Source organism: Cebus imitator, unplaced genomic scaffold (assembly GCF_001604975.1).
Source record: "Cebus imitator isolate Cc_AM_T3 unplaced genomic scaffold, Cebus_imitator-1.0 Scaffold8, whole genome shotgun sequence".
NCBI classification, from domain to species: domain Eukaryota; kingdom Metazoa; phylum Chordata; class Mammalia; order Primates; family Cebidae; genus Cebus; species Cebus imitator.
This window is the reverse complement of record NW_016107323.1, coordinates 672,040-699,031: the sequence shown is the minus strand read 5'-3', so window position 1 is coordinate 699,031 and position 26,992 is coordinate 672,040. Positions and strand designations below refer to the sequence as shown.

Here is a 26,992-nt window from a genome sequence, read left to right as displayed (position 1 = left end):
TGAGATGGAGTCTTGTTCTGTTGCCCAGGCTGGAATGCAGTGGCATGATCTCAGCTCACTGCAACCTCCGCCTCCCAGGTTCAAGTAATTCTCATGCCTCAGCCTCCCGAGTAGTTGGGATTACAGGTGTGTGCCACCGCACACAGCAAAGTTTTGTATTTTTAGTAGAGATGAGGTTTCACCATGTTGGTCAGGCAGGTCTCAAACTCCTGACCTCAATGGATCCAGCCTTAGCCTCCCAAAGTGCTGGGATCACAGGCGTGAGCCACTGAGCCCAGCCCCAGTATCTGTTTTAAATTTGCTTTTGCTAACAGCCTTATGAAATAATCTCTTACGGAATGGTGGGTGAAGAGACACTTATGATTAGGAGATGCTAGGGAGTCATAGGTAATAATAATAGTAACATTTATTATGCACTTGTTATCTCATGAAATCCTCTCTAAAGCAGGCAATATTATTTCTTTCTTTCTTTCTTTCTTTTTTTTTTTAGATGGAGTCTTACTCTGTCACCAGGCTGGAGTGCAGTGGCTCAATATTATTTCTATCTTTACAGATGAAGGCACAGATAGCATACTTCATAAACTTATCTATATTTCCATGATTAGTAGTCCTAGAAACCTTGTCTGAGTCCAAAGCCTGGGTTCTAAAACCATGCTTCTGGATCAGGAGAACATCACTGGAGCAAACTAGATAATTCATTCATTGATTCGTCTATTCATATACTCATTCACTCATTTATTCATCCAACAACAGTGTAGTGAGTGTCTACCAGGCAGGCAGCAGGTAGAGGTACTAGAGATAAAGATAGCACAGCACCTGCCTAAGAAGACCTTATGGATTAGAACAAGGCAATACCTCTGCAATTGCAGATCAAATTTATTACAGAGCATGCAAACTTGTGGGGGTGGGATGTGTTGTGTGTGCATAGGTTTACTTGCAAAAAATATTTGAAGTGAAGCAGCGTCTACTGAGTTTAATTTTTCCATGAAAGTCAGAGCCCAAGTGGTGTTGGCAAAAAGCTACCCAATGTATCCCCTTTTGGGAGATGTGGATCTAGCAGCCACCGTTTCTACCACACTCACGTTCTTTAGACCTTACTGACTGCGAATGTGAGCCTTCCAGCTAACTTCCAGTATCCACAGCTCTTAGCCTGAGGGTTTTGCGTGAACCTTAGGATGGGCGCTCAGCCTGGGTGCTCCCTACGCACTCTAAGTGGCAGGGAGTGAAAAACTCTCCCCACTTGGCTATGTGTATTAACTCCCAGTCACTGCTGTAACACATTGCTGCAAACATAGTGTCTTAAAACAACACAAAGTTATTGTCTTACATTTCTGAAGATCAGAAATCCAAAATCACTGTGCTAAAATCAAGGTGTTGGCAGCCTTGTGCTCTTTTTTGGAGACTGGGGAGAACATGTTTCCTTGCTTTTTTCAGCCGTGAGAGGCCACCCATATTCCTTGGCTCGTGGCTTTTCCTTCTTCAAAGCCAGAAATGAGCTGATCGAGTTTTTCTCATATCGCGTAACTCTGACACTCCTCTTCTGCCTCCCTTCTCCGTCCTTAAGGACTCTTGTGATGAACACTGGGCCTTCCCAGATAACCCAGGGTAATCTCTTATCTTAATGTCAGCTGATTAGCAATCTTAATTCTATTTGCTACCTTAATTTATCTTTGCCATGTAAGGTAACGTATTCCCAGGTGCTAGGATATGAATATGGACATCTTCAGGGAGCCATTATTCTGCCTACCACGCTGTGGCTCCCTCTCCTCTTGGGTAAGATGACTGAGCTGTGTGTTCTGCACAGACCCCCTGAGCTCCCTGGGGCATCAGTCTCCAGCAGTCCACAGTGGCACCTGGCTTAATAAGATGCTGTTTATTTCCCCTTTATTACCTATATTATTTCCTCACATCCTAGTGTTTCCTGGGATCACCATTCACACAAAGTAACTACTCGTTATGCAAATCCCTATCTCAGAGTCTATTTCTAGGGGCAGCCAAAAATAAGAGGGTGAACAAGCCAGTCTCAAGCTTGTTTCTTTAATGTGGAGCAACAATCTCTGACCCCTTTAGGGAATTATTTGTGAACTCACAAAAGGAAGGGAGCCATTAGAATTCGGTGGGGCTCACGGTAGAATTGGAAGCCTGAAGAGCTATACTGAGACCAGGATCCAGAAAGATCCCAGAGAAAAGCTGGGCAGGCAAGGAACAGGCAGTGGTGGAATCCTAGAGCCTGGGAGAGGGAATCATGAGGATGCCTGGAAGTATTTCTGGGGAATAGCTGACTGCACACGCTAGGGCTGAGAACCGCAGGAAACACCATCTCTGTTTCCAATGACCGCATTTAACAGCTTTGTTTTTAACTTTTTGTTTTCCCTGTGTAGACTTGGTTACACATGTTAAAGTGAACTAATCATAGCTTGATAAGGACTCTGTACTTGCATATTTGAGTCCTTGAGGACGAACTGCAACCTAGCTTAATAGGTAGACAAGATTGAAAACCTAACTTAGTAGTATGCACCTGTAACAATAGCTGAGTCTTGGCCAATCCCAGCAGCCATACTTCAATCATTCATATACTGCTGAATGTTCACACTGTGTTCAATTAAGGAAAATGCCAAGCTGTAACCAACCTAGCCGTTCTGTACCTCACTTCCAATTTCTCTATGTCATTTCCCTTTTTTTGTCTATAAATCTTCTTCCACCACATGGCTTCACTGGAGTCTCTGTGAATCTGCTGTGATCCTGGGAACTGCCTGATTCACAAATCGTTTATTGCTCAATTAAACTCTTTTAAATTTACTTCTGCTGAAGTTTTTCTTTTGTCACACGTAACTATTCATCAAGGAGCAATCTTTCCCAAGGACTGTCAGCCCTTACAAATGTGGTATTAAACAAAAATCAGACATACCTGCTGAACAGTTGGGTCCAAATAAGTTGTCATTAGCACAGGTTTCACAGGCTGTTCCACCAAACCCTTCCTGCAAAACACCCCAGGTGGCTGACATTAGACCCAAGGTGACCCATGGGACCCAGGAGGGCTTTGAATTTCCAACTCAGCATTTGTTTCTCAAATATCTCTTCCCTCTGTGCCTTTCCTTCTTTCTGTTTATTTGTGTTATCATGCATACATTAATCCCTGTGTCATTTTTTACTAAGGGTCTAAAGCTCTGTAGGAGAAAGCTGCTTTGTCAGTCCAAAGATATAATTAGATAATAGCAAGTGCTAGCAGCCATATCCTGACTTCAACCAAGAGTGAAAGGAAAATCCTTTCAGTTTTGCTTTTTTTTAAATTTTTTTTTTTGGAGACTGAGTCTCTATCGACCAGGCTGAAGTGCAGTGGCATGATCTCAGCTCACTGCAAGCTCTGCCTCCTGGGTTCTCCTGCTTTAGCCTCCCAAGTAGCTGGGATTACAGGCACACACCACTGCATCCAGCTAATTTTTGTATTTTTAGTAGAGACAGGGTTTTACCATGTTGGCTAGCCTGGCCTCGAACTCCTGACCTCAAGTGAACTGCCCGTCTCAGCCTCCCAAAGTGCTGGGATTATAGGCATGAGCCACCTGCCTCGTCTCAGTTTTGCATTTCTGAAGACAGTTGAGCTCAATCCTTTTCCAAAGGGTTTTTTTTTTTTTTTTAAACCCCATTGGGCTTGAAACTTGCACAAAGTCACTTTCATGAGATAAGGAAGAAAATCTTCAACTGCTAAAAGAAAATCTTGAACTGGTAAAACTAGCAGTTCACAGAGGATGCAGAGGATAGCACCTAAGGGTCATCTGCTAACAGTGATTATTAATATTAACAATGACAGCAATTTCTACAGTCTTGTATAGTGTCATAAAGTATTTTCACATATAGTATTTTACTTTTTCAACAAATGTGATTACATAGATATTGTTTCAAACTCATTTTTACAAGTGGGTATGCTTACAACTGAGCAGTTAATTGACTATCCTAAAGGTCCCCAGGCTCTAAATGGCCATTTTGTTGCAAATTGCACAGTTTAAAGAAATGAATAGCTCTACCTTTTAAGAACTTTGCTGTGTGTGTGTGTGCACATGTGTGTGTGTGTACATATGTGCGTGTGTGTGCGCATGTGTGTGTTTCAGGAGGATCAACAGGCCAGAAGATGGGGAACAGAATCCAGGAGAAGAAGAACACATTTTCGAACTTACTTGGCAGGAACAGGTTCCATTTCCTTCCATGCCTTCAGCACAACTGCCCCTGCCATTGCAGGGGGACCCCGCTCCGCCTGGGCACTCTAGGGAATCAAACAGCTCAGATGTATTCATTCATGACTGAACAGAAGCACTCTGCAAGGATGCACTTAAGCACCTGCTATGAGCCAGTTAGTGTACTAGTTGCCAGGGATAAGAAATTGCAGAACCTGTTGGTGTCATCCAGGGTTTTACAGAAGAGGCAGGAGTATACACAGGTGAATTGCAATGTGGTCATGTGCTGTATTAGAAAGCATCACATTGTCTACCATTTCTTGAGCATTTGCTATTCGCTTTACAATTCCAATGGCAACCCTCAGAGGTGGTTGCTATTGGTGCTGGTTAGCAGACGAAAGACAATTTCAGAGAGGTCGCATATACTCACCCAAGGTCTCACAGTTTACAAGTTGCAAATATAAGTTTATAAGTTGTAATCAGCCCTTGGCATGACTGCAGCCGGGCCTCTTGTGTGCTAGACAGGGTATTGAGGGAGTCCAGAGGAGGGTGCTATTGATGCTGCCTTCGGGAGTGGAGAGACATCCCTGAGACTGAGTTGTCTAAATGGGGTTTTTGAAGGTGTGGTAGGAGTTGGTTATGCTTGAAAAGATGTTTTCAGGAAGAGGCAATAGCAACTACAACGTCTTAGAATTGTAAAAGGGCATGACCTGTTCTGGGAATGATAGAGTTTGGCAGGGCTGGGACTTGGGAGCTGGGGTGTGAGAGTCAGGGTGCTGATGAGGTAAAATAGGACAGTTGGGGACAATTAATGAAGTGCCTAGTAGGGTAAGCAAAGGAATTCAGATTTTATTCAGAAGCTGATTCCTAACATGCATAGAATTTTGTACTTGTGTGATATTCTAGACAAGAATTGGAGCTTTTATGGACATTTATTAGAGGATTTCACATTCACAAAACATTCAGGGAATACCCTAATATGTGCCAAGCATTATATTTCATGTTGGGGCAGGGGGACAATTAGCTAGAAAGCCAGATATTCCAAAGCTCAGAATCAAATAGAGAATTAAAAATTACGGTAAGTGACAGAAGTGTGAGGTACTATTGTGATGAGGATGAAAATAAATTCTGTTTCTTTTTAGAATTGCTGTTGTTCTACACTCTTGAGTGCTGAGTTGAAATGGGTTTAATGCCAATTTGGATGAGATCTGACTGTTTAAATAAGAAAGCTGGACCTGCAGAAACCATGCAGATGACCATGAAACGTGTCTGTGTGAATGAGGCAAGATAAAATATTATCCCACATTTAAGTTAGCAAGGTAAGTGCCTTCCACAAGACAGAACGTTATAGATAATTGTATTAGTTCATTCTCATGCTGCTAATAAAGACATGCCGGAAACTGGGTAATTTATAAAGGAAAAAGATTTAATGGACTCACAGCTCCACATCTCTGGGGAGGCCTCACGATTATAGCAGAACGCGAAGGATAAGCAAAGTGACGTCTTACATGGCAGCAGGCAAGAGGGCATGTGCAGGGGAACTCCCCTTTGTAAAACTAGCAGATCTCATGGGACTTATTCACTATCATGAGAACAGCATGGGAAAGACCCACCCCCACAATTCAATTACCTCCCATCGGGTCCCTCCCTCAACAGGTGAGAATTGTTACAATTCAAGGTGAGATTTGGGTGGGGACACAGAGCCAAGCCATATCAATAATAATAAAGGATGCATTTGTTTATAACACATAGCAATCCCCTGAAGTTAAATCTTTAGTTTTAGCCCTGCTTTCTAGATGAGGAAACAGGCACAGAGTCGTTAAGTGACTTGCCCAAAGTCACCCAGCTGGCAAGAGGTAATGACAGACACACTTACCCTTCCCCTACACCTTCCCGTCCTTCCTTCCCTCCCACCCCTGTCACATAAGACCTTTTCCATAAGCTCTCCTGGGCCACAGCTTATTCTGCCACACGTCTTCCCTGTGGCATGTGAAATCAGCATCCATGGAAAATAAAAAAGCAGTGGTCTTCATCGATTCAGGCTTCTATAACAAAATGGCTTAGACTGGGTGGCTTATAAACAACAGAAGTTTATTTCTCACAGTTCCAGAGGCTGGGAAGTCTACTATCAAAGTGCTGGCAGGTTCTGTGTGTGGTGAGGGCCTGTTTCCTGGTTCACAGATGGTGGCTTCTCACTGTGTCTTCACATGGTGAAAGGGGCGAGGGAGCTCTCTGGGGTCTCCTTTATAAGGGCACTAATCCCATTGATAAGAGCTCTGTCTTATGACCTAATCACCTCCCAAAGACTATCACACTGGGGATTAGGTATGAACATATGAATTTTGGAGGGAGACAAACATTCAGACCACAGAAGCAGTTCTTGAAGAAAGAGACTTCTAAGCACTAAGAGAGGCAGCTCTCTGAAAAAGACCCTGGGGTCTCCCTGAAGTTACTAGGCTAGTTCTTAAGAACAACATTCATAATGTGCAGGTACTATGGAGGTGGAAGTCATATCCATCCATAGATGGTTTTCTCTCTGGCTCCTTCTGTTTCCTTCCTGTATACAGAATATTAGTAAACTACATAGTCTAAATTGCCCATTTTGAGTTTGTGGTATTTCCACAGCAGTGGCAGATCCAGGTTCAAAACCTGGAGAGGTGATCCAGAATCTACTGCACTGTTTATCACTACCATCCACCATTATCAGGCAGGTATGCAGCCCAGGACAACAGCTGAGGGAACATACATGTTTGTGGGGCAAAGACATACTGATATGAAGGGGAAGACATACTGATGGGTAGCTAATTATAAGTCTTTGAAAAGCAAGACATTGGTTTGGGTTGCTCTCATCAACTAGGCTAGAAGTGGCATGAAATGTGATGATATCATGGAAGGTGTTGGGACATTGCAATCAGAATGGCCTGGGTTCAAATCCCAGCTAAACTCTTTGCTTATAACCTTTTGCCTTTGGCAACGTCCATGCCTGGCTCTGAGATTCAGTTGAGGTATATGTGGGGACAATACTACTATCTTCTAGGCAGGTTGTTGTAGGGATCGGGCATATTCGATGCTCAATGAATGATAGTTGCTATTATTCAGAGTAGATCCATTTTAGTTTTTTTTTTTTTTTTTTTTTTTTTTTTTTCAGATTGGTACTGTAACAGTTAAAACACTCAGGAAACAAATTACCGGCACTTGTTTGAATAAGACCATCTAAGATCCTGGGTATTTACAAATGAGCATACAGACTTGGTTCCTATTTCCATGGTCCTACCAGTCTAGTGAGGAGAGAGTCATGGATTAAACAGAAACTCAGATAATACTGATTCATGGACAGGGATAAAGATTGTCAGGGGAAGAGACCTAGAGATCTCATCACTTCACATACTGGATGTTACTTACCAATATTTGTGAAAAATAACCTAATTCTGGATGACCCAGTTATTTAGATCTGCTCTCAACAGATGGCAAAAGCTAGACTGTTAAGAAAGGGTCTTGTTAAAGACTTTGGTCTTTGTCTAAGGATGAGCAGCAAGAGGTGAGGTGTAGGGGAAGGGAGAGAGCTGAATCAAGCAGGGACCAGGTAAACACGTGGGAGCCAATGTGAAAACCACCTGAGCCATTCGGGTTCATTGACATTGTTGAGCAAAGCGTGCTAAGAGAGCATCTTCATAAATCATTCACCATCAAATAGTTCTCCTGTTTGCTTTTTATAGGAGACCCTTTTTGAGCTGAGATGGTGTTTTGGGAGACAGGGCCAGCCTGGGCAGGGCTAGGAAGGTAATGACAGCTCCCCAGCTACCTCCCTCTCTTGGTCCCTGTGCCTCTCCCCAGGAATGGGTGTACAAGGTGCTCTCTGGGTGACACCAAGCTTGCGTTTTTTGTTCTGACCTGGCTTGCTCAGAACAACACATGGCCTCCTGCAGCCTGAGGCTCAGCAATCAGTGCCACCTTGCAGAAATGTCCTCCCAGGTACTTTTACATTTTCAGGCAATACTGCCTAAATTCCAGTCTCCCAAACTCACATTCCACTGAATCTGTTTTCTTCAAGCACGGAGCCAACTTATCTCCCCATCTTACATTCTTTCCATGCAGCCATGCAGACTACTCCCCATTCCCCTAGACATACCTTTCTCTCCATACCTTACCTAAGCTTTTCCCACCTTCAGAGACCCTTTCCTTGACCCTGTCCCTGAGGCAGATTTGACTTCCAACCTCTGGGTGCCTGTTCTACTCAGCTCATTCCTGTTATAACACGTGTGGCAGAATACAGGGCAGAGTCATTTGTTGAGAATATAACCATGCTCTAGGCTACAGGCTGATCACCAAGGAATTGGGGAGATTCCCCAATCCCAGCTCCTAAGAGTGTGACCTTGTGTTTAGGAGTCTGGACCTTCTTTTTCCTTAGGGATAGTTAATAAATCTTTCTTTTAAAAAATTTAGGCAGGTGTTCCTCTAAGGGTGATTTACTGGACCAGGTGTTTGGAATCCCTTGGAAGTGGGGAACTGTTACAAAGGCCTGCTTCTCCTTTGCCTTCTACCATGATTGTAAGATTCCTGTGGCCTCCCCAGCAATGCAGAATGGTGAGACAAGTGAACATTTTTCCTTTATAAATTACCCAGTCTTGGGTATTTCTTCATAGCAGTGTGACACCACTACAGTATGCAAGCCATGAACAAGCATCTCGTAGATTTCCAACTTCAGAGGCATAATTACCTTGAAATCTATTTTTTCATGAGACTACACTTCTCATAACTCCTTCCAGCTCATGACTGAGCATGGTAGAGATGTCAGGGCAGGCACACTCCTGTAAGACGCAGGCCTCCTCTACTGGAGGCCTTTGGCTAGAGGATTCCCTATCAGCTTTACCAAATTTTCTTATACCTACACATAGTCTAAGGCATTTCCATCCAACCTTCCTTGACTTCCTCTCTTGTTCACAGGGGTCAGACCTACACTGCTGTCTCCCTCTGCTTCTCTTGGCTTCCTTCATATTTTTCATCACACATGTTTCCTCTAAGTAATCTCCTGTATCTCTAGCCCTGTATGTCATCTCCCTTTTGGAAGCCCTAGACTAATATGCTAAGGCATAGAGAGCCTTTGTGCAAATTAGAAAAACTCTCCCTTACCCTCACTGCTCTTGTGGATATATACCCACAGACACTATGCTTGGAAAGCAGGTGAAACTAAAATAAATTGAAGGTGTCCCTTCCTTTTGGTAAGCCAGGCCCACACTAGTGTATGGTTTGGCAAACTGAGAATGAGCTGAATTTCAGTCCAATTTTATCCCCTTGGGCAATAAGAACCTGCTACAATTTTATGCAAAATCTGACACTTAATACCTACCAAATAGGGATTCTCTGGTGTAAGGCTCAGGAAAGCACATTTTAACAGACATGGCAGGTAATTCTACTACACATTAATATTTAAGAACCACTGGATGTGCTGGATAAATTTCTGTAGATTGTCCTAAACAGAGAGGAGGTGACAATTTTTATGCCTACCAGGCTGCTAGGAAGCAAGGCCTATGACCTGATGGGCCTTTGTGGGGGATGGTTGTGTGGTGCATCGGCTGGACAGTAGACAATGTTTCTGGTGCTTCAGAAAGATTCTGATGTGGATGAACTTGGCAAGAAGAAAGTCCCTGAACACTTAACTGGAACAAGGCTTGCTTCAGAGAAACCTTTAACACTGGGCAGCTGGTAGAAGGCTAGTGCTGTGTTTTTGGGAGTTCATGATCATAGGGAGATTTTGTGCACTGACTTAAAGCCACTTTGACTAATCAGCAATTAGGCTATTTTAGTAAAAAAGCATAGCCTCTGGTGGTTGGAGGTCAACAGGAAACTTATCTCCTAAATTGTACCATCAGGTATGTTGCAATGAAAGAAAATTCTGTAAACTTATCTACCAGGCACTAAAATTCATATTATTTCTACTTGAAACTCTCAGAGAGCTCCACTCTATGCCTTCAGGCCCTTTGTCAATGGCAACAATGTTCTAACACAGGGTACTCCTCAAAGTGGACATGGAACAAAGTTCCATCGACTAGCAATGAACAATTAGGGATTGAAATTTCAAAAAGCTGTTAGAAGTAGTACCAAAAGCCATGAAGAACTTAGGTGTGAATCTGATAAGAATTCTGCAAAATTTGTAGGCTGAAATTTATAGAACAGTGATAAACAAAATAAAAGAAGTCCTAAGTAATGGAGAGGTACACTGTTATTACGAATTAGAGGAATCAATGTTTTTAGATGTCAGTTCTCCCTAAATGCATCTATAGAGTTAATGGCATTCCAATTAAGGAGGATTTGTTGTTGTTGTTGTTGTCAGAAATGGACTAAGTGGTCTTAAACTTGAATGGAAAAGTAAAGGTACTAGGATAAGCAAAATAATTTTGAAAAAGATAGAGTTGGAGGACTTACACTACTTGATTTTAAGGCTTACTGTAACACAATAACAATCAAGATAGTGGGGTATTCCCGAAAGGATAGACACATAGATCAGTGGCACAAAATAGAGAGTCCAGAAATAGACCCATACATAGATGATCAATTAATTTTCTATGAAGGACCAAAGGCAATTTGATGAGGAAAGGATCATCTTTTCAGGAAATGTTGCTGGAGTTTTGAAACTATCTACATGCAAAGAAATGAATCTTGATCTGTACTTCAAACAATATATAAGAATTAACCTGGAATAAATGATAGACCTAAATGTGAAGCCTAAAACTATAAAAGCTTTGAGAAGAAAATATAGAAAAAAATCTTTGTGATGTAAGGTTGATCAAAGATTTCTAGATATGATACAAGAAGCAGTATCTATAAAAGCATAATACATTTGAACATCATCAAAAGTAAGAATGTTTTCTCTTCAAAGGCAATGTTAAAATACTGAAAAGACGAGACACACATTGGGAAGACGTAATTACAAAGCATATATCTCATATCTTAAATATTTAAAGAACTCTCAAAACTCAATATAAGAAAACAAACAACTTGAAAAATATATGAATAGCAAATAATCACATGAAAAAATGCAAATTAAAATGGATTACAATGAAAGTCCACTACACATCCATTAGAATGGCTTAAAAAAATCTGATTATGGCAATTGCTAGCAAGGATGCCAAACAACTGGAATCCTCATACAAAGTTGATAGAAACTAAAAACAATGCAGATACTTAGGAAAATAGTTTGGCAGTTTCTTATAAAGTTGAGCATATTTTTACTACACAATTCAGCACACCAACTCCCAGGTATTTACCGAAGTGAAATGAAAACTTATGTTTACTCCAGAACCTGTATGTGAATGTCCATAGTGGCTTTATTCTTAATTGCCCCAAACTGGAAACAAACCCAGATGTCTTTCAGTTAGTGAATAGCTAAACAAACTGGGTCCAGCCACAAAATGGAGTACTGTAAAGGCTTATAAAGGAATGAAACTATGATACAGGTAATGACATGGATGAATCTCAGATTCATTATGCCAGGTGAAAGAAACAACACTTAAAAAGGTACGTACTGGGTACATACTGTATGATTCCAATTAGATGACATAAAGACAAAATTCTAGGCACAGAAAGCAGGTTAGTATTTGCCACGGATTGGAATTGAGGGAGAGCTTGACAACAGAGAATTTGGGGGGATACGAAACTGTTCCCTATCTTAATTATGGTGGTTGCCACACAACTCTTCAGGTTTGTCAAAGCTTGAGTATCTGTATACTTAAAAGATTGAGTTTTACTATATGTCAATTATGATAATAAATTTAAAAAAATCCATTAGCACTGATCATGTGCCTCAAAGACGGGTGTGGAAAAGGCTATTAATGCCCAAACAAAGGATTAAATTCCACTTCTATTTAGACCTTCGAAGTATCCTTTTGTATAGATTATTCTCACTGGAAAGGAAAACAAATTCAGACACCAGATTCATAAAAGTCTATTTTTAAACACATGGTAAGTCATATAATTTCCTATCTTCAATCTAGAAACCTTTTAATTAGAATGTTTTAATGTAGTTGCAAGAAAATAAATGTTCAGGAAGTATTTCTTCAGGTTCAAATAACTATCTAGCAAAGCACATCTGAGCACCTTCCAGAAGCCAGACCTTGGTCTTTAAAAGCTTCCTTTTTTTTTTTTTTGAGATGGAGTCTTGCTCTGTCACCCAGACTGGAGTGCAGTGACGTGATATTGGCTCACTGCAACTTCAGTCTCCGGAGTTTAAGCAATTCTCGTGCCTCAGCCTCCTGAGTAGCTTGGATTACAGGCACCCACCACCATGCCCTGCTAATTTTTGTATTTTTAGTAGATACGGAATTTCACCATATTGGCCAAGCTGATTGCAAACTCCTAACCTCAAGAGATCCATCCTCCTCAGCCTCCCAAAGTAATGGGATTACTGGTGGGAGGCCTGGTCCCTTTAAAGGTTTCTCAACTCCTTTTTTTTTCCTTTTTGTGCTGCCCTTGTTTTATTGTTGTTGCTGTTGTTTTAGCAATCTAGACCCCGAGAGCATGCCAAGCACATTACATGCACTATCTCAGTATTTAATCCTCACAACAGCCCTATGAAGTTGTTATTATCACCATTTTATCTAAGAGGAAACTGAAGCTTAGCAAGGTTTGGTAGCAAGGTCACAGCCACTAGGGTCAGAGATAAGGATTTCTACTCAGTTTTGGCCGGTAATTGTGCTTCTCTGTATGGACTACTTATAATATTTTGCATAACTTTTACATTCATTTAATTGATTCATTCCACATTTGTTGAATGCCTACTGTTATCTCCAAAGCTGGCAATAATTTCTCTTTGTGTTTTCACAAGAAAGTGAAATAAAATTTAGCCAGGACAGGAAGGAGTATGCCTGTCTCTTGCTATGGTCAGGAAGAGGTGGGGTGGACTTTAGTGCTTATTTCTGAAAAAGTGCCCCAATGCATCCTCCTCTTTGAAATAAGTGTTCTCTCATCCACCCACAGTTCATCAGGTGTCTGCCTGTAGCTGTGCAAAGGGTGAAGACAGATGCTGGCTGGAAATTGCTATCCCCTGGGGACTTTCTTGAGCCACAACATCAAATATTCTGCAAGGGATGTGAGGTTTTCTCTACAGGAGGTGCTTCACCCTGGCCCAGACCTTTTGCATAGTGGTTTGTAACCCAATGGATAAAAGGCCATTGGGTGAATGGCCTTTTAGGTGAATACTCATTGTTATGGCCTGAATGTTTGTGTCTCCCTAAATTCATATGTTGAAGCCCCTACCTTCAATCAGATAGTATTTGCAGGTGGGAACTTTGGGAGGTATTTAGGTTCAGATGAAACCATCAGGGTGGAGTCTCTGTGATGGGATCCGTGTCCTCATAAAAAGAAGGAAAACTGGAGCACTAGAGTGCTCTCTCTCTCTCTCTCTCTCTCTCTCTTTTTCTCTCTCTCACTCCATAAACATCTGTTGTTTCAGCCACTCAGTCTATAGTATTTTGTTGTAGCAAACTGTAGCTGAGGAAGAGACCACCTTCCTTACATTCCTCCAGGACTGGCCTTTGCTGTGGCCTGAGACCTCAGCATGACCCATTGGGTCCATCCATAGCAAGGCAGACAATCATGAGAAAAATATATATATATGGGACCATAAGCTACACAAAGAAATCAGATATACAGAAATGTCCTTACCGAAGTGCTGACACTATGTAGGGAGTTAGTTATCAGCTTAATTAGAGAATTTATTGAGCATTTGCTATTGCCAACCACTTTTCATGTATGTTCTCATTCTCACAACTAAATGAGGAGGGTATCATCATCCATTATCATTCAGATTATAGGTAAGAATACTGAAGCTAAGTGAGGTAATTTGCCCATGATTACATGGCTGTTAAGAGTTGGAACTGGCATTGCACATTGCGATCAGGCCTAACTCAAGAATGTGAGTCCTTAAGCCTGAAGGCAGAGTATGACAGGTCAGCACTTTAGAATATAAAATCAACTAAACAATCCCTGAAATAAAGAGGCCCACTGGTGATCTGAGAAACACAAAAGACAGAAATGCTAAGCAATATATTCTGGAGGCTTACCATCTATCAGGCACATCCTAAGTACTTTTGACATTAGCTTACCTAATCCTCAGTGCAGTCTTTGGAAGGTAGGTGTGTTACCATCATCATTTCTATTTTATAGATGAGGAAGATGGTACCAAAGAATAAGGCTACCAGGTAAAATACAGGATACCTGCTAGGCGCGGTGGCTCATGCCTGTAATTTCAGCACTTTGGGAGGCTGAGTGGGGTGGATCACAAGGTCAGGAGTTCCAGACCAGCCTGAGCAACATGGTGAAACCCCGTCTCTACTAAAAACACAAAAATTAGCTAGGCATGGTGGTGTGTGTCTGTAATCCCAGCTACTCAGGAAGCTGAGGCAGGAGAATTGCTTAAACTCGGGAGGCAGAGGTTGCAGTGAGTCGAGATCGTGCCACTGTACTCTAGCCTGGGCCACAGAGGGAGATTCCGTCTCAAAAAAATTAAAAAAAAAGGATATCCAGTTAGATTTAAATTTCAGATAGGCAATGAATATCGTTTTAGCATAAGTATGTCCCAAATATTGCAGATTCATTGTTTACCTGAAGTTCAAATAGAACTGGGTGCCCTGTATTATTATTTGCTAAATCTGGCTACCCTGCAGAGGGAGGAAGTCTCAGAACTGAAAGAAAATAAAGCTGGTAATGGGAGTCAGGCAATCTGACTTTGGAGTCTGCCATCTTACTGTAAAACCACGCTGCCTCTCAGAAAGGAGTTCAGGTGTCATGGCATCAACCCCAGGCAGAGCAGGTACCTAGCTAATGGTGGAAGCAAGAATTCCAGCGGTGGGCTAGTTAGGGGCAGGCTACCTTCCCAGAAGTTGAGCCTGCAATATAGCCAGGTATTTTGGGAAGCAGGAGAGGGTAATGAGTTAGAGCTGGGGTCCGCAGAGAGACAGTTCTTGTTTCCTGGTGTGGCTCCACACTTACTAGCTGGTTCTCTTTGGGCAAACTGCAAAACTCCTCAAAGTCCCAGTGTCCTCACCTGGGCTCACAGGTACAATTGTACCTCTCTGCTCTTGTGTCAATTCCCCTCATTAGCCTGTGAGCTCCTTGGGGATAGGGACGTATCATACATGTGATTGGGGGTAGGGCCTACCATATATCCAATCATATGCAGCATATAATAAGTGCTCAATAAATGCTTGATTTTTTGAGCTGGCCGACTCTGGAAGGAACTTGGGGAAAAAGGTAGCAGGAATATGGGGGTATGAGGAATCCTCATTTTCTGAACTAAGTAGACTGTTTTAACAATTTATGAAAACAGCCCGTTTGGTTTTTAAATAAAATTGTTAAGATAAAAGTATAAATTTATTTCTTGCTTTTCAAATTATTTTCTATCATCTCAGGCCCCCATTAGAGAAAACTACGGTAAAATTGACATTCTTGGCACTGATGCTTGAAAGAGATATTATAGAATTTGCTAAAAGGGCACGTTTCCGATGCATTGTGAGGCTCAAGCAGCTGATAAGACTATTCTAGGTCATTATCACACTTCCCTTGGGTCACCACTACTCTGGTGGTCTCTTGTATCCTGACTTTCCTAATGCAGGAGGCTTTCCCATTATAAGTCGTCAGCAAATCATCAGCTGGTCTGTTTCTTTAAAGGAAGATAATACACTTCCTGCCCCACAAGAGGCCAGGAACTTCTCTGTAACTTTATCTCCTAAAAAACTTTAGAGGTGCCTATTCCATGTCACTACCTTTGTTTAAAAGCTTGGTGCAAGTGCTAGGCAGAAAATATGTCCCAGAATTCCATTTACTGCTCTTGTTGGATTTGCCTGCCTGGGAAACTGAAGTGAAATATGTTCTTTAAGTGAACTCAGCATTATTTGTCACTCAAAGCAAAAAAGGACATGCCTAAAAGGACGGTTTCAAATCCCTGTGGTCTGTTATATGTACCCTGAGCAGTGAATGGCAAGGAATACGCAGTGAGAAAGCAAAAGAGGTCTGGAAATGCCCAAAAAAATGAATTTGGATAATTCAATGACATTGACCTAAAAAAGAAAAATCAAGACTATTTCTTTTTGAAATAATCAGATTGTTTTGTCCACAATTGAGTTTGGGTATAACCCTTTGTACACATTTGTTTTCCATAACTTTTTTACACAAATCCATTAACATTCATGGCAGAACTTAAAAAAACTAGGACATTCAAATTAAAAATTGATTTCATCCCAAATAGAATATCAGCTGTTCAGACATGATTAAGTTTCAAGGTAAAAATATGTTTTTGTGCTAATGAGGAAATATCTCCATGTGCATACTTGATAAAGTAACGTAAAGTTTAATTAGGGAGAAGCAGGTTACATCCAGGTAGAAACACCTTCCTTATGTCAGGATAATATTATTTTTCCCCCAAGTGAGAATTCATGCTTTGTTCTTAATTTTAGAAGGTGATAGTGATTTTTTTTTTCATTGTGCTTCTTTACATTCTCCAACTTTTCAGCATTGACCATAGGGTGATTTTCCAATTTGAGTAAGATATATTAAAGTAATTTTTGAAATAACCCAGAAGTGTTGAGTCTGAATGTATTTGTCAAAGCATTCAAAAGGAAGTGGATGTTCCATTTGCTTTGGAAACAAGGCCATTCTGGAGCTTGGGGATGTGCTTCCTCTGAAAGAAGGACAGACCATGTCAGCAGCTCTGAAATGGGCTTATCCTTACGGAAATGTAAAGTGATAGTCAAGGTCTTGCTTTTCATACCACAAAATGTGAGAGGTAAAATATGCTGCCAAGTAGAGGATCTATCTTTTTCCCGGGCCAAAGGAAGGAAGCTTTTTGAGACATCTAGTGTGTTTGGAAGATGAAGATAAAGGAGAGTACAATTTTGCCCCAATGAAAGGACAGTAGAAATCATGTCCAGGCCTCAGTTCCCATGTTTTGCTACCCTGGCTCTGAGACCTGTCTGAAGGAAATGTTTGAACATTCAAAGAACCCTTTTGAATCTCCTCGTTTTTTTTTTTTTTTTTTTTTTTGAGATGGAGTCTCTCTCTGTCACCCAGGCTGGAGTGCAGTGGCATGATCTTGGCTCACTGCAACCTCTGCCTCCTTGGTTCAAGCGATTCTCCAGCCTCAGCCTTCCGAGTAGCTGAAATTACAGGTGCATGCCACCGTGCCCAGCTACTCTTTTGGACTCTTTTGATCGTAGATGTCTGAACCTTGCCATATTTGCCTGCACATAGCACACTGTGGTGGGATAAACCTCCTAAAAGACCTGGAATCCTCTTTGCCTACTCATGCTTTAAGAGTTACCCACTGCTAAAAAACAGTTTAGAGAAGGAGTGTCATTTTATTTACGTTTCATTATCAGATGCCTATTTTGACTGTGAGTCATTCATTTATTCATTAAACATTTATAATGTTCCTTCTTTTTGTCATAGATCTTGCCAAGTCTTTTCGCTTAATGTTTTAAAATCTCAACTACAGTTTTGTAAAGTAGGACTTTTAGCCCCCATTTGACAGATGAGGAGAATGAGGAGTAGGCAGAATGTCACTTGCCCCAACCAGTAGGTAGTGAAACTAAAAGAATGCTGGCCCAGTGTTCTTTTGCCTTCCTGGCTGTTTTCTGTCATTCATTATGTTGGACATGCTGACTTTTGTACCGCATCTTGGACAAAGCTGTTCCTTGTCTTCAAAGTGTCTGGTTAATTACGTAGCATCAGATTTGTTTTTATGGGTTAGAAAGAGGAAAGCACATCTAAAAGTTCTTTCTATTATATCAAAATGTCTATAAAAACTAGGCATGATCATAACCACATTTGGCACAAAAGATGTTCTTAAAATCTGGAAGTCTGAGTTAATTGCTTTAAAAGATACTGCATTTGAGTACCTGATTTTTGTTTGCTAAACTCTTAGAAATATGCTGTATCAACATATTGGTAAAACTGAGCATACGGCAGTTAATAGAGAGAAGGGGCAGGATCTCTTGAACCCCAAACTTTGACCTTTCCAGGGCAAGGAGTCTAATCCAGGCATTTCCTGGGAAGGCTGAAAGGACCTGTCAGTCAAAAAAGACATTACAAACACATTTCGAGGCTCTCCATTTTGAACAGGTTTGCTCTAGGCAGCAGGACAGAGCAGAAAGAGGCAGGCTTTGGTGCCAGGCAGCTTTAAACTTGAACTTGCATTGTCACTTACCAGTCCAAAGGAAATTGGCAAAAGATAATTTTAAAATCTGATTCCTCATAGGCAAAATGAGGATAAAGATGTCTAACTCAAAGATTTGTTTTAAAAATGACATCAGATAATATAGGCTTAGTACCTCTCTGGTACCTAATGTCAGCAACGTTGAGTAAAGAGGAGCGCTTATTAATTTAATCGTTAGTTAAAAATACAAACAAGCAAAAAACCCAAAAGACATTATACATACAGTATGGGTTCAACTATTTACAAGTTATATGGAAAAAATAAAACCCCAACACTGAAATATGCCAAAATATTTAAGGTTTCCTATATGTGACAAAATACAGGTTGATATATTTTCTTTCTTTGTGTCTTTCTAAACTTTATGAGCTGTATGTAATTTGCTCGTGTTGCTTTTATCAGAAAAAAAAGTAAAGCAAAAGAGAACTAATCTCTCCTTTTATGTGGATCCTAAGGAGATGTTTTCATTATATCTAGGAAGATGGGAAATGAATTGCAAATTCATAAATTAAAATACCTGATTTGTTCCTACCAAAAATAGGACATTACATAATTTCCATAGGTAGCAAGGGCTCAGTCACTCTTTGAGTGTTAGTATCTATACTAAGGGTAACAGTTCAGTTTCAGCTATCAAATGCTATGCTTGATTGCAAAAGTCTAACTATACCGTTGATTCAGACTTTGTTAGTAGTTTTGCTTACAGTAAAATCTGGTCAGAATTAGTTTTTATGTACATGTGTATTTGCATATCTACATAGTTAACTTCACACAGTTCTTTTACCTTGATGTGTCTTAAGTTCACCATTTTAAAGTTTGATATTCCATCCTAAGACAAATTTTTAGAATATTTAATGATTATTTTGGTTTTCAAACAATAAGTACAGTCTTTGAGAAATTGTAACAAAATTTCTTCTTTAAGAAAATTGTATTTGGGGGTCATAATATCCCAGCTTTTAACTTCCTTTCTTTGGCAAATATCTTTTAAAATAAAAATGGATATCCTTTCAATTGTCCCTTTTTCTGACTTACAAAGGAATTCTCTTAAAGAGAGATCTCTATCAGCAGTAAAGCAGAATTGATTTATGAAAGCTGACAGGGCAAGAAAGTTTTTCTACATATAGACAGACATGGGAATTTCTACAAAAGGATGTTAACATTGTCCTTTTTATTTGACTTCCTTCATCTCAATTTTCTATCAAATGATACACCCAGAAGCATGTCTCAAAGTTCAAGCATTGTGCCACCTACCTGTACAGTCTTGGCCCCAGTGGCCGGGACAACACCGAGGTTGGAGATAGTCCTTCCTACAAATATGGCGGCATCCGGGCAAATGCAGAGTGTGTATGTAGGCCTCAATGGTGTAACTTGGAAGGTAAAGAGAGGACATTAACCCATGATTAGAGCAATGCAGCTACTCTAGGTGGTAGAACTGCCTTAGCTTTCAACGTAGGTCTTAATACTTATCTATGGTTAAAAAAATCTAGATGGAACATATTTGGCTTTCTAAGTAGCATAAAACTTAATTATGATTATTTTTAATTGTGAGAAATGGATGAAAAAAATCAGAGAATGGTGAACATGGTGGAGAAATATCTAAATGATATCAGAAGTAAAGTTAGTAGATAAAATAAATATTAAGGCCTAGGCACATACAAGAGATGTGCCTAAAACTTATCACTGAGTGTCCCAGCAGTCACTGCAGGAAGGGAGAGAGCACGAGTTACACAATGCACAGGATGTGTGGATTTAAAGCAAATCCACTGCTCAGGCTCAGCATATTGACTACAGATACTGTAGATGGAGAAATGCCTGTGGCAGAGACAGTATAATGCAGCAAGGAACATTTGCCACAATATCCTAGCAGGAGATAAAATGATGACTTCCTTAGAAGAGTTTCTAGTGCTGGCTGAGACATAGTTCTGGAATAACAATTCTATGGAGGTTAAACACCATTGTCTATTTAAAGGGATCTCTGCAGGCATGGCTTATTTTAGGATTAGATTTTAGTATCTAGAGACAATCCTTCATAATTGTTTCTTTCCATTTCTTTCAGCTGGGCTGCTGTTAAGAGTAATGTGATGGTGAGTTCAAGGTTGTCCTCCCAAACCAGTCCCTGATATGTAGCTGATTAACAGCACAGTCATATACTTTATGGACAGTCAAATTGGGGAAGGAGTTGACTTTTTCTGAATGGTTGAGATTACTGGCAGGGACACCTCTTTACAAAGGTGGGCAGGAGAGTTCAAGGGCAGAACCAAATATCCCTTCAGGAACTAATTTTGAAAGAATACAAGTGGCCAATAGGTACATAAAAAGGTGCTCAGCATCACTCAATACCAAGGAAACACAAAGCAAAACCACAGTGAGATACATCCTCACAGTTATTAGGATGGCTATTGTAAAAAGCAAACAAACAAAATGCAACAAGGGTTGGCAAGGGTGTGGAGAAAAGGGAACACTTGTACACAGTTGGTGAGACTGTAAATTGGTATAACTGCTACAGAAAAAAATATGGAGGTTCTTCAAAAATTAAAAATAAAGCTACCATATGATTTATTAATTCTACTCTGGTTATATATCCAAAAAAATTGAAATTACGATCTTAAAGAGATTTCTTCACTCTCATGTTCACTGCAGCCAAGACATGGAAGTAACAAAAGCCAAGACGTGGAAGCAACATAAACATCAATCTATGGATGAATGGATACAGAAAATGTGGTATATACATACACTGAAATATTATTCAGCCTTTAACAAGAAGAAAATCTGGTAACTTGCAACAACATAGATGAACCTAGAGGATATCATGCTAAGTGAAATAAGCTAGACACAGAAGAACAAATACCATATGATCCCACTGAGAGGAGGAATATAAATAGAATGGAATGGTGGTTGTTAAGGGTTGAAAGGATGAGAAAATGGGAAGGTATTGTTCAAAGGGTATAAAACTTTGATTACAAAAGATGAAACCATTCTATAGATTTAGTTCATATAGTAAACAACAATGTAATATATGCTTAAACGTTGCAAACAGAGAAGATCTTATGTTAAGCGTTCTTATCACAAAAAAGAGCGGGGAGAAAACTTTTGAAAATGATGGATGTGTTTATGACACTGCTTGTGGTGTTAGTTTCATGAATTATACTTATCTTCAAATTCATCAGGTTGGGTACATCAAGAATGTCCAGTTTTTTTGTATGTCAGTAATATATCAATAAAGTTGTTTTTAAAAAAATCCAAATAACGTAAAACAAAAGAACCAATCTTGAGTTTGTTCCAGCATAGATGAATGACACATCAAAGTTTTTATATCTAAAACATTTCTGAATGCAAAAATTTTATCCTATGTGCGTGTGTATGTGTGTGTGTGCTTGTGTGTTGGGATATAACCAACTGTCCACTTTGGCAATGAACAGAACAGTAGCCAGTACCAAAATGTTTTCAGTAAAGTAGCCATTTAATTTTAAACTTCAACTCTAATTATCTTGAATAAAATTCTAATAGAAATTGAAATGGGTTGCCAATGTGTGCCTACTTTGGTAATTGAGAGTTAGCTGCTGCATATGCTTGCTAATTATTTTTTCTTGTTTTCAGAAAGAATCAGATAGGAGGAATCAAGGTGTTGCAAGTCCTGATTATGCAGAGACATTAATCACGTACAACACCAACTCCAATCATCATATTCGAATCTACCCTCCAAAAGGAGGAACAGGTAAAGATTATCCCACCTGATAATACCCACTGCTTGCTAATTCTAGGTTAGTTAATACTGGGAAACTTTTATTTAAAATGATGATTTTGATTTTAGAAATATAGTGTGGTCACATTAAGCAAATGTGAATTTAAAATAGTGTGCTATAGTGTTAAGGTGTCATTTCAAGCAAAATAAAAAATAATCCTTCAACCCAGAATTAAAAGCAAACTCATTGAGTACTATCTAATTACTAAATAAACAGGCTGAGTAAACACAAAATTGTATTTGCAGTTGAACCCCATGGCTACACCCATTAGCTAGCAAGCATAACCACTTGCCATTCTTTGGCAGTATTAGCCTTGAATTTAGAGTTCTGAATCCCAAGAGGTCTTCAAAAATGCAAAGTTCACATAAAATACAACCATACTGTAATTCATTTCCCCCCCTTCTTCGAGTTCTAATTAGTATCAAGGTCCGTAGCTAGTTAAAAAGATGACTATCAGACTCAAGGCTTTTATCACGTTTGAGACTAGAATTCTTTCCAAATTAAATAAAACCCAGATTTTCAAAATACAGGTAAGATGAAAAGAGAATGTTTATGTGCAATACAAATAAGTCAATTTTGTATTAAAATGTGAATGAATAACAATATACATTTTATGTTTTTAAATTTTTTTGAGACATAGTTTCACTTTGTTTCCCAGGCCGGAGTGTAGTGGCTCCATCTCAGCTCACTGAAACTTCCTCCTCCTGGGTTTAAGTGATTCTTTTGCCTCAACCTCCCAAATAGCTGAGATTACAGGCAGGTGCCACCATGCCTAGCTAATTTTTGTATTTTTAGTAGAGATGGGGTTTCACCATGTTGGACAGGCTGGTCTCAAACTCCTGATCTCAAGTGATGCTCCTGCCTTAGCCTCCCAAAGTGCTGGGATTACAGGTATGAGCTACCGCGCCCCACCAACAATATGTATTTTAGACTTAAGTGCATAAATTGTGAGTTACCTAAGTTTGGGCTTATTGTCCTAAAGCAAGAGAAAAGCCATAGTTTTCTCTTTGCAGTTTTTGAGATAGATGGTTTCAAGTTGGATTCACAGTTTGAGCACATGTATTTTTCCATGAGTACCTGCAATCTGGGATTCCTTCAGTGCCATTGGTAATCTTGGTGTAACCATCCGGGCAATTAACTGCAAAGTTGAAAGAGCAGGGTTGGCACAGAGTCCTAATTGTAAGAAGAGACTTTTGATCACATCTTCTTGTCTGTGTAAATATAAGAAAAGAACATTAATTCCTATTTTCAGAGTCTTGTAAAACATCTAGCAAGGCCAATAATGTCTCCAATCATCTCAGTGGAATGCCAGGGATGGTGATAAGATTGATTGGTAATGACTGGTTTGCTCCTTTAAATCGTATCTGGAAAGAGTATTGGGATCAATAAGCAATGTCTGCCATGGCTGTGGGTGAAAGAAGTGCCAGCGCCTTGGAAGACAGTTACTGTTTCAAAGATATTTGCAATCTTTAGATGACAATCCAACTGAAAAGTAGGCTCCAGGAGAGCAGGGATCTTTCTCTGTTTTGCCCACGGTTGTACCCTAAGCCCTAAAATAGTGTCTGACACATACCAGTGCGCAGTGAATACTTGTTGATTTAATGAATGAATTAGGGAAAGCAGAATGTTTAGCAACATAAGGCGGTGGAGATGTAACTGCTAAACTGAATGATCCACACTCAGTTTGGCACTGTCTTTAGGATCCCCTGTTGCTGATAATGCTGAGGCTGATCATCCCAGAGAGATACCTCCCTTTCCTCAACTTTTCTTCATTTCCCCATTAAGCTTAAGATGAAGCAGCTTTGTGCAACAAAGAGAGACTAAACTTGGGGACCAAAAGACCTAAGTTTGAGTCAAGTTCTATATCTTCCTAAGTGTACAATCTTGAATGAATTCTTTACCCTTTGCCATCACCTATAAAGGGAAGATATTAAAAACCACTCTTGAGGTTACTGAGACCTTTAAATGATGACGGTCATTTAAACAGGTGCGGATTTCCTGGTGAACGCCTGAAGTATCACAGGTGGTGAATGCTGACTCCTGTAACTCTTCACCACCTTTGTCCCTGTCTTCTCTCCTGACTGGTATGTTCTCTCCCGTTCACTGGGCTCCCTAAACCAAATCCTTCAAGTGAAAGGTGGTTTAACACCACCTCTTTCACAAAACCACATTCATTTTTCTTCCCTTTCTCGACTTCTGCTCTTCCTGGGGCTGGCCCAGTGGAGCACATTTTGTTGGTCTTTGCTCTCTGTTAAAAAAACCCCTTCTTGGGCAGGATCATGTCTCATGGTTTCATATTATCGTCAGCTCATCCACAGGCCTGGCACTAGGTGAGGCGTGGTGGAAATGTTACGACTGCTTCCAAGTTCATTGAAATATATAACGTCTGCATAAAAAGAAAGTTTACGCCATGCGCGGTGGCTCACACCTATAATCCCAGCACTTTGGGAGGCCGAGGCGGAACGATCACCTGAGGTCGGGAATTCAAGACTAGTCTTACCAACATGGGGAAACCCCGTCTCTGCTAAAAATACAAAATTAGCCGGCCGTGGTGGCGCATGCCTGTAATCCCAGCTACTCAGGAGGCTGAAGCAAGAGAATCGCTTGAGGCCGTGAGGTGGAGGTTGTGGTGAGCCGAGATAGTTCCATTGCACTCCAGCCTGGGCAACAAGAGCGAAACTCTGCCTTAAAAAAAAAAAAAAAAGAAAAAAGAAAAGAAAAAGAAACTTTACATCTTCAGAACAATTATTGGTTATGCATCCTTTCAAAGGCATCATCTTATTTGATCTTCACTGCTCTGAAGAAGGACTGGTATCATCATACTCATTTTAGCGGGAAGAAAACTGAGGTGAGGGGTGTTGCAGTGATTTGCCCAAGGTCACCCTGTGAGTTTCTGGTCTTGTGATTCCTTGATTAGCCCTTTCTCTTTCCTGCACCTGAGTGGAGTATAGAAAACTGAAATCTCTGTTTTTACCAGGAGCTTTCATTTGGTGATCATCATGAACCAAAATAGCACTAGAAGTTTCTTTATTGAGTAATAATAAAAGCTACACTTAGCTATAGTTTGAATTAACCTTCTTTGTCATGACACCTCTGCATCTTTTTTAAGCAGGCTTTTCTTTACATGAGGGTTTCACATTTGGATAAATATGTGGGGTTACATTACTTTGTCTTTTCTTTCTTAGTGGGCTAGGTTTAAAACCCTCTCCTTAAGAAACCTCTTGACCTTCAAGTTGCCCTTTTCAAATGAAAAGACTCATTCTATTTCTCATACAGTATTCACAAACTTGTCTTCTCTGAAAAGTAAATTCAGCTTGTTTAAATCAGTTAAGGTCTGATTTCTGCACGAATGCAAACACTTGGTGATGATGATGGTGATTAAGAAGATGATGATGGTGATGGTAATTACTACCATTTGTGGTACACTGTCAGGGGCGAGACTGAAGCCTGAAGAGTTAAATAACTTGCTCAGGGTCAAACAGCTGTGGAGGATCATGACCGCTTCTTAGACCTATTTGTTAAACAGAAAAATGAGATCCACAGTTCAAACTCACCCCTACCTAATTTCAAAGCTGGAGCACTGAGCTATTAGGCCGTCTTCTCATATTTTCATGAAAACATTATCAGAGCATGTAGCCAACTGGAATAAAAATTGGTGTTGAAAAAATTTTCCTGGGACAGGTGCAGAATCACGTTTCAGATTCATTCTTGATGGATCAGAAATCAATGCTGTCTCATTGACAGCTGGCCTCACTCTGAGACAACACCTTGGTAAGCTTGCTTGAGGATTCGGAGTGCTGATGTACTTCATGGAGGCTACTGGTAAGACCTCCCTGGGGACTTTTACTACAACGCTATGGAAGGCAGAAGAGATGAAAGAATGAAGGCCTGATGATTTTGTAAAATATTTCTGATCCTTGTGTTCCTTAGTGAGATATCCACCCTGGAATTCCCCAGACCATCTCTCCACAACCATAGTTATTTTCTACAGTCAGAAAGATGGGATGGTAGATAGTCACGATAATGAGACTATTAGAACAAATAAAAAACAGGATGCCAATGTCTGCACTGGAAAAAAGAACAGTAGCACTAAAATTAGAGATCCCAACAATGGCGGTTTAGCGCAGGAAGAGCAGCAAGTGGGTTGGAACACCTTCAGAAGGATGGTGCCTCACAATTAGAACCTTAGTCTCTACAAGTGTTCTCTGTATTTTATAAAGTCCAGATAGTACCCTTTACCCATGACAATAGAGGAAAACAACAAGCTTTTGAACACATCATAGCAATTAACAAATGAAAAGAATATGAAAGTCTCTTCTTACCTGCCCTGCGGTTTCAGCTGAGAAGCAGAAATTTTGTACAACAAATCCAAGACAAAAAATTACTAAATATTGTAGCATGATGAGGAAATATTTGCTCCTTTTCCGTGCCAAGCACCTGTCAGCCTGACTTAGTTATTTTAACTTAGTTTTATAAACTCCCAGTGAATTCTTTCTCATTTCAGTGTTTACTTTTAAATCCTTTCCTTTCCTTTTTGCTAGATCGAACCAAGAGATAGGTGAGACCCGCCTCTAGAAAGGAAAAATGGCAAATCCAGGAGTCTTGGTGAAACTGGCCACAGTAAATGGTCTATATATCCTGGCTGACTGACAGGATATCCTGCAGGGGCTGAGGCAGAGGCTTGGGCCGGGATTTGTGCCTGTCAAGCTCCCAGAACAGTCCTGCCTCTCCTCTACTCTGCCCCCACCTCTAGTCCTGCCTACTACTGCCCTGCGGGCCTGCCAGCGTTTCCACAACCACACCATGGAACACTGCAGGCGTTTCAGTCCCAATGCAAAGGTTCAAGCTTGCTGTTGAACAGGGTTGCGGGAGTGCCCATA

The 26,992-nt window shown here is 40.4% G+C and overlaps 1 protein-coding gene and 1 non-coding gene across 2 annotated transcripts in view; both read right to left on the bottom strand.

Moving 5' to 3' along the window:
- The window catches only part of STAB2 (stabilin 2), a 169,233-nt gene extending 142,442 nt beyond the window's left edge, over positions 1–26,791 (bottom strand). Inside the window, exons 1-5 of the mRNA XM_017540297.2 lie at positions 26,435–26,791; positions 23,190–23,323; positions 19,621–19,736; positions 4,173–4,258; positions 2,909–2,978 (exon numbers count right to left, since the gene is read on the bottom strand). Of these exons, the coding sequence (XP_017395786.1) occupies positions 2,909–2,978; positions 4,173–4,258; positions 19,621–19,736; positions 23,190–23,323; positions 26,435–26,512 (484 nt within the window). The 5' untranslated portion in view covers positions 26,513–26,791. The remainder of the gene's footprint in view (positions 1–2,908; positions 2,979–4,172; positions 4,259–19,620; positions 19,737–23,189; positions 23,324–26,434) is intronic.
- On the bottom strand, positions 21,972–22,107 carry LOC119473489. Its single transcript, XR_005202706.1, has one exon. It is a non-coding gene; the product is annotated as a U8 small nucleolar RNA (small nucleolar RNA).
- Positions 26,792–26,992: the final 201 nt, after the last annotated feature.